Source organism: Tachysurus vachellii, chromosome 3, assembly GCF_030014155.1.
Source record: "Tachysurus vachellii isolate PV-2020 chromosome 3, HZAU_Pvac_v1, whole genome shotgun sequence".
Lineage (NCBI taxonomy): Eukaryota > Metazoa > Chordata > Actinopteri > Siluriformes > Bagridae > Tachysurus > Tachysurus vachellii.
Genome location: NC_083462.1, coordinates 16,717,916 through 16,726,120, shown reverse-complemented (window position 1 = coordinate 16,726,120; position 8,205 = coordinate 16,717,916). Strand labels below are relative to the sequence as shown.

The 8,205-nt window shown below is 38.4% G+C and overlaps 1 protein-coding gene across 1 annotated transcript; it reads left to right on the top strand.

Moving 5' to 3' along the window:
* Positions 1-1,364: 1,364 nt before the first annotated feature.
* LOC132843004 (proteasome subunit alpha type-6-like) lies at positions 1,365-5,206 on the top strand. Its single transcript, XM_060866040.1, has 7 exons — positions 1,365-1,542; positions 2,039-2,133; positions 2,201-2,282; positions 2,369-2,524; positions 2,788-2,966; positions 3,584-3,678; positions 5,037-5,206. The coding sequence occupies exons 1-7, from the start codon at positions 1,467-1,469 to the stop codon at positions 5,092-5,094; spliced, it is 741 nt and encodes a 246-aa protein (XP_060722023.1). The 5' UTR covers positions 1,365-1,466; the 3' UTR covers positions 5,095-5,206.
* The last annotated feature ends 2,999 nt before the right edge of the window (positions 5,207-8,205 follow it).

Sequence of the window (8,205 nt, the reverse complement as noted above, 5' to 3'; positions counted from 1 at the left end):
CTCTTGGCTGCTTCTCTGATTAATGCTCTCCTCGCACGGCCTGTCGGTTTAGGTGGACAGCCATGTCTTCGTAGGCTTGCAGTTGTGCTCATACTCTTACCATTTCCGGATGATAGATTGTACATCATGCTATACGATGTGTTCAAGTCTTGAGATATTCATTTATAACCATAACCCTGCTTTAAACTTCTCCACAACGTTATCCCTGACCTGTCTGTTGTGTTCTTTGGTCTTTGTGATGCTGTTTGTTCACTAACACTCTCTAACTGAAGGGAGTTGGTTTCACTGGATGTTAGTTAGGGGTATCAGAGTAAAGGGGGGTGAATACAAATGCACACCACACTTTTCAGATATTTATTTGTAAAAAAAAAAAATTGGACACCTTTTATAATTTTCATTCCACTTCACAATTATGTGCCACTTTCTTTCGGTCTATTTCATAAAATCCCAATAAAATACATTTTTCTTTGTGTTTGTAATGTGTCAAAATGTGGAAAGGTTCAGTGGGTATGAATACTATTGCAAGGCACTGTAAGTGATTGTGTAAATGTCTATATAAGTGATTATGTACTGTAGATGTCTATATCAGCCCTCCCTGTGCAACACTGTGATAATGTTTGCACTTTTCATAGCAATGCTGCAAACACTGGCCTAACAGAAGAGCTTTTATCTACCTGTGGTTTCCTTTTCAGAGTGATAAAGTCATGTGGAGTTTTTATTACTACAATAGTTTTATGTAGGAAGAACTGAGCATTGTTTTAAACCACAGCAGACATGTTAATGTTTACTGGGGTCTTGGGATTCCCCGTAAGAGTGGGGACCAAACAAGAACCACATCAGGAAGCTAAAAACCTTTAGAACCTTTAGAAAAATGTGACTTCATAAACTTCATAAGATTAACAGTGTGGGGAAGAAACATCACCTCATACATGTACAAGCAGACAATTAACTAATGTCTAGAACATCTTTAATTTACACCATTGAACTTAGAGTCATTAATGTTAACAATGGTATCAAATGGGTAATAAATAAGTAAGTAAGTAAGTAAGTAAATAAATAAATAAATAAATAAATAAAGAATGAATTAAATAATCCATTCATTAATTAATTAATGTCTGTTTTCTTGTTTACTTCTGAAACTAAGCTGTGAATGTTGATGTGAATTTCTGGGTTTTAACTAATTAATGTTATTTTATTCCTTATTGCTCTCTTAAGGACAAGCTGTTCATTTTAAAAGCAGTAATAAATATTTTAAAGGCTATAATCTTTCTTTATACAATTAAAATGACATTTGTATTTTTGCTGAAATTACTTTTTTTTTATCGTGTTTAGCATCACAGCCGTCACGTGACGCAGATGACCCCCGGTAGCGCACACTAACAGTACTTCCGGGTTAGAGATAAATTCTGCATGTCACCGTTACACAGAGTTTTATTATTTTTTATAACAAACTAAATGTATTAAAGATGTCGCGCGGCTCAAGTGCAGGGTTTGATCGTCATATTACTATTTTCTCCCCAGAGGGAAGGCTTTATCAAGTGGGTGAGTACAGAAAGGGGAAAGTGTTCCATTCATAATTAGCATCAGTGCTAACAGTTAGCTTTGTTATTATGGCTGTGTTCAGTTTGTTTAGAGATTAAAGTACTTTATACAGATGAGGAGCTGAAATAAAACACTAGATAATAAAACACAACATTAGATAAAAATGATTGATGTATTTAAATCTAACTTTAAATTCAAACACAGGGATTTGATTGGTTATTAATAAATATGTAGTAAAAGAACAAATCAGTGTGTCTGTACATTGTGTGTGTACAGTGTGTGTGTACAGTGTGTGTGTGTGTGTACAGTGTGTGTGTGTACAGTACAAACTAATTACATTGTGCTTGTGTGTGAGATTTGTAGCTGTTTACAGGTCTGTACTGTTATGTTACACGTACAAAACTAAATATCCTTCAAAGTCCACAAACTACAAGCACCTGCGCTGTTGTGACCATGGAGTCAATAAGAGCAGTGATTTTATTTTACTGTTAAACAGAATACGCATTTAAGGCCATTAATCAGGGCGGTCTGACGTCAGTGGCTGTGCGGGGGAAAGACTGTGCTGTCGTCGTCACGCAGAAAAAAGTTCCAGTAAGTACACACACACACACACACACTGTTTGTATAAATAGCTGTTGAATAATAATTATTATTTTAGGACAAGCTGCTGGACTCCTCTACAGTCACTCACCTGTTCCGAATCACAGACAACATCGGCTGTGTGATGTCTGGCATGACGGGTATAAAATGTTCAGTTTAACATGAACAGAGTTCTGATTAACACTGACATACAATTATTACATTGTGTGTGTCTGTGTCTGTGTAGCTGACAGCAGGTCTCAGGTACAGAGGGCTCGTTACGAAGCAGCGAACTGGTTGTACAAATATGGCTATGAGATCCCGGTCGACATGCTTTGTAAGAGGATCGCTGACATTTCTCAAGTTTACACACAGAATGCTGAGATGAGACCGCTGGGCTGCTGTGAGTCACCTTCATCATCATCATCATCATCAACACCACACTGTGTATAAATACTAACACACCCACACACAGACAAAATATACACTGTACATACACACACACACACACACACACACACACACACTCTCTGAATACACACACTCTGAATACAGACACACTGTACACACACACACACACACTGTACACACACACAATGTTTTTTTTTCTTTGTTTGTTTTTTTAGTAAAAGTGTATATTTACAGGCCTGTGTGTGTGTGTGTCAGGTATGATCGTGATCGGTATGGATGAAGAGTTGGGGCCGCAGGTGTATAAATGTGACCCTGCAGGTTATTACTGCGGCTTTAAGGCCACAGCCGCCGGAGTGAAACAGACAGAAGCCATCAGCTTCCTGGAGAAGAAAGCCAAGAAGAAACATGACTGGACCTTCGAGCAGACCATCGAGGTCAGTAACCATGCAGGAAATCTTCCTCCTGTCTCTCCGACAGACCTGAATGATGCAGAGACCTGGGCTGAGGGAGTGATGATGATAATAATGAGTGTTTATACAATAAGAAGAAAAAAGAAAACAAATAATAAAAAGGGAAAGAGGGAGAGATGGAAGAAAGAACAGCAGCAAAAGAAAGGAGAAAAATAAAAGGAAAAAAAGAAAGAAACGAGAGGCAGAGAGTGAGGGATCAGAGAAAGACAAGCAGAAGGATTTAAAGAAATTTAAAAAGGAGTGTAGAAGGAGTGATAGAAAATTACAGCGAAAGAAAGAAAGAGTGACTGAATTTAAGAAAAAAGCAGGAAGGGTAAAAATAATTAAATACAATTAATTTGGCTGGTTGTCAGAATGTTTAACGCAGGCTGCTGATTGGCCGGCTGTGAATCCTGCTGTGAAATCACAGAGTCTATTTGAACTTAAATTCACAGATGTGTTAGACGGCTTCTCACTGATCTGAGATAATGTATGTTCACAAGCTACTTGGTATTGTAAGTGGGCGTGTCTGTGTATGTGGGCGTGTCTGTACATGGGTGTGTCTCTGTGTAAACGGGCATGACTGTGTGATTGATTGACAGACGGCGATCAGCTGCTTGTCCATGGTTCTGTCCATCGATTTTAAGCCTTCTGAGCTGGAGGTCGGAGTGATAACAGCACAGGAGCCCAGGTTCAGGTGAGAGTTTATTCAGTCCTTTGTCACGTCCACTCACACTCATCCCTCATAATTATGTCTCTTAGTGCAGGCAGGAGAACCTGAAGGAGAGAGAGAGAGCATGATGGAGGAAAGGAATGAAGAATCATAATAATAAGGAAATGAACAGAAACTTGAGAAAAGGAAGAAGGTTGGAAAGGAGTGAAGGAAGAAATGCAGGAGGAAATGACTCAATGACAGGAAGAAAAAAAGAGAAAGACTGGAAGAGGGGAAAGTAGAAGAGGAGACGAAACGAAAGAGAACAACGTAGACAGAAAAGAAAAGTCAACATGTTTTTCCATTTATAAAATCTATTTAAATACATTAAATATTTTACATTATTGAGTTATTTTTAGAAATTGAATAAAACACCACACAGTTTTGTCACAGGAGCAAACTCATATTTCTATTATATTAATATTCTATTAAATGAGAGGATTTCCTGAATCAGCAGAGTCTCTAATTTAATCTCTAACCTAATCTCTAATCTAATCTCTAATTAATCTCTAATCTGATCTCTACTGACAAAGCGAGGTTAACAGGTTTATTATTCAGAATTTCACAAACGTTAGCAGGGAATTAATTTACTTATCTCTTCCTGAGAGTTATAAATCCATCCAGTAGGTTCAGATTAACCTGGAGTTCAGTGGGACGCTCAGTTCGGCTCCTTCAGCTGGTTTGACGTTTGTCTTTTTGACTTTCTCGGTCTTTAAATGTCCCATGGTCCTGTTCACAGAATGTAAAATCACACATCCATAAATTCATGAAGATAAAAGGTTTCAGGGGGGTGAATACTTCAGAGTCTGTTTATACTCCGTGTGCTACACTGAGAGCTCTGTATAAACGTTTTATTCTATTGCATCAGTAAATTAAAACATGAGTGAAAAGTTGAATCTTAGAAATTGTAACATAGATTTCAGATTTTTTTTACAAACTTTTACAAATTTTGTGTAAAACCTCACAATCCATGTCACGCACTTCAGTGGAAGGAATCAGATTTGAGGGAAATCAGAGCTTTTGTGAATTTGAACAGATGAGATTTAAACACACTTTAATTTAAATCATATAGAAACATTTCAGTTCTAAAATATTGTTTATTTCCAGGTTTAAAAGATGTGTGGGTCTCTGTGTGTTTGCGTGTCTCTCTCTTTGTGTGTGTTTCTGTGTGTCTCTCTGTGTGTGTCTGTGTGTGACTCTGTGTGTGTTTGTGTCTGTGTGTGTGTGGGTCTGTCTGTGTGTATCTGTGTGGGTCTGTTTGTGTGTGTATCTGTGTGTGTTAATTCCATATGTTACCTCCTGAGTCTAATTACACTTTGTTGTGTATTTGTGTTGTGTTTCAGGATTCTCTCTGAGAAAGAGTTGGACTCTCACCTGGTGTCTCTGTCGGAGCGAGACTGAGTTCAGAGAATGTGGCATTCTGGGAAAAGTAGCACGCTGAAGAAATGAACACATTAATCTCCTGTAAATTCCTCTGTAACATTAAAGCTGTTTTTAGAGAAAAACAAAACAAGTGTTAGTTGTTTTTTTTGTCTGAACATATAGAAAGTTACTTAATGTATCAGCTGTAAACAGTCGCTCTGTCAGCAGGCTCTATTTATTCTCTCTTCACGTGGAAACTCCATGTTTCTGCTTTCAGAAAACTGTCACAAACTTCGTAAGCATTTATGAGAGTTTATGTCCTGCATATGAGTCCCTGTGAATGAGCTGTTGCTATGGAAATGAAACATCAGAACAGGTGTTTTAATACAAACCTACCTGTGCTGCCGTCAGAGTGTTAATCAGCCAATCAGAGTTCAGTATTCGACAGCGGTGCAGTATTATACAATAACAGCGATTATGCCTGTGTTTGGTAACCATGGTAACAGGGTTCAGCGTTGTGTTCTGACTCATTGTCGAATGACGTTGTCGTGGAGTCTGGGATTGTGAAACGCCATTATGTGATATAATAAGTGAGTAATGTAATGACAATGATGTGAAGCAGCTCTGAGAACAAGACGTGTCAAGTCATGTCAGGGAGGTTATAATGTTTCATCCGTACACTACACTGACCTACATAAAGTCATGAGTCTGACATAACAAAGTGTTCACAGGATGTGCATGAGGTCTGGGGTAAAGAAATGAACATAAACATACAAGCTATTAGTGAAATTCTATTTATCTACATTTATACATTCAATTCTAACATTTGGGGTGCACAAAATTTTGCACTCCACCACATACTGTTCTGATGAGAGTACAGGGTGTGTAACAGAGTCAAGTTAAAGAGTTTGAACTTTACTTATTAAATGAAATCAAAGCAGAATGAGTGTTTGTACAGCTGGGTGTAAACCCCAGAGTCACAGCATTCAGTTCTCAGAGTCACAGCGTTCGCATGTTTATCAGAATCTGAAGTGAAAACGTTTCACTTCTTTAGGAAAGGAAAATGGAAGTGATCTAAACTCGACGGGTTTCTCCGCATGCAGGAGGTTTTAAAGAGCTCTTTACTTTGTGAGCAGTGACTCAGCACTGAGACATCACAGGTGAGGATGAGGAAGAGGTTTCAGGGGCTTTCTTCATCTGATATCTATAATCGTGTACAGACCCTCAAACCTGCGAATGACCTTTTCTTCACTTTTAAGTAAAACACAAAAAAGTCAAACACAACACACTGGTTAACAGTTGGTTTGTCTGTTGATTAAAACTGAGCTTTGTGTTTTTATGTAAATTTCACTTCATCAATCGTAACGAGGTCAAACACACCGACCTGAGCTTATAGAGTTCATTGGAAGTTCTCTAATTACGTTTTCACAAAACTTCTAAAGACTTTATCACTCAATTCAATTGAATTCTATTTTATTTCTATAGCACTTTTAACAATGAACATAGTCTCAAAGCAGCTTTACGGAATATAAGAAAATAACACAAAAAGTTTAATATAAACATTAGTATAATATAAAAGTTCCAGATTAATATTAGATATATTTAAATGTGTATGTATTTATCCCTAATGAGCAAGTCTGAGGTGACTCAGGTGACTGTGGTGAAGAAAAACTCCCTTAGATATAAGAGGAAGAAACCTTGAGAGGAACCAGACTCAAAGGTGAACCTCATCCTCATATGGGTGACACTGGGGGTGTGATTATAAATATACAGTCTGACAGTCTGTCCTCAAACACCACATGGAGTTGGCATCTCCTCTTAGAATGTCTGAATACATCCAGCTGGAACTGGTACATCTCTACATGCCTCTGGATCTTATCACTTAATTAATATTTCAGATCGTGTACAGGTTCTTCAGACTCTGAGTAGAACCCGACAGCACTCTACCTTCCTGTTAGATGAGAATGTCTAACCAAAGCTGAGTTCTCTAAGTTACATAAGGAACTCTTAAGGAACCCTTGGAGAACCATTCAGCACATTCTTAAAGGTTCTTCACCTGGGGATTAACAAGGCCTACTATAGTGTTAAGAGCAGAAGTGTTGTAGGAAACCTTTGGAGACACCATTTAACACTCAGGGTTCTTTTGGTTATTCCTCTGAGGTAGAACTTTCTTGATTCTCAGTAGAACCTGACACCAAAGTGCTCTGTTTTAGAAGATCTTTAAAATGAAGTCATGTAAGATTTTGGTGAGTTGTTGGTGTTCTTGTGATTGAAGCTGATGACCTCAGGCTGGAATTCACCCTCAGCATGTGACTGAGTGATGATGCAGCTAACTGATGTTTTCCGCTCGGGATTAAAACTTACAGGAGAACAAAGTACTGGAGTTTCCCTAAAGGTGACAGTCACTTTCCAAAAACCCTCTAAACAATTGTTTTGGAAAAAACAAATAAATTTATTCCTGAGACGAGAATAATATAGAGTCTGAGAGTCAATGTGTGAGGAAGGGTTCTGCTCGGTTCTGCACACATTCGGCCCGGTGGACGTGTGTAGAAACTTTAGCGTCTTTATAAAGATGAATGAAGTGTAATATAAAAGCTTCATTAATTCATTTTCTTAATTCTGTTAAAGGTGTCATTTATATCACAACGGAATATAAATTACACTGAGATTTCTCCAAAAACTCCTACAACTGGGAATATTTGGGAAATTCTAAACTTGCAGATTTTCAGTAATGCAATGAAGGAATTTTTTTCAGCCTCTGAGCTTCATCTCTGTACAGTCCCACATGATTCAATTATCTTCACACTATGAGGCCAAGAGGAAATTTCTGCCTTTTAAAAAAAAAGGAAGCCGAGGGGAAGTTTTGTTGAAGGTGAGTCACGTATGACCCTGAGCTTTACCCAGATCATTCATTCATTCATTTATTTTCTACCGCTTATCCGAACTACCTCGGGTCACGGGGAGCCTGTGCCTATCTCAGGCGTCATTGGGCATCAAGGCAGGATACACCCTGGACAGAGTGCCAACCCATCGCAGGGCGCACACACACACTCTCATTCACTCACACAATCACACACTATGGACAATTTTCCAGAGCTGCCAATCAACCTACCATGCATGTCTTTCGACCGGGGGAGGAAACCGGAGTAC

What these genes read in the sequence shown, in the direction of transcription:
- LOC132843004 (XM_060866040.1), top strand. Translation starts at nt 1,467, where the DNA reads ATGTCGCGCGGCTCAAGTGCAGGGTTTGATCGTCATATTACTATTTTC. An exon ending in TCACGCAGAAAAAAGTTCCA is followed by an intron (nt 2,134 to 2,200) that starts GTAAGTACACAC and finishes TTATTATTTTAG; the next exon opens with GACAAGCTGCTGGACTCCTC. An exon ending in GCACAGGAGCCCAGGTTCAG is followed by an intron (nt 3,679 to 5,036) that starts GTGAGAGTTTAT and finishes GTTGTGTTTCAG; the next exon opens with GATTCTCTCTGAGAAAGAGT.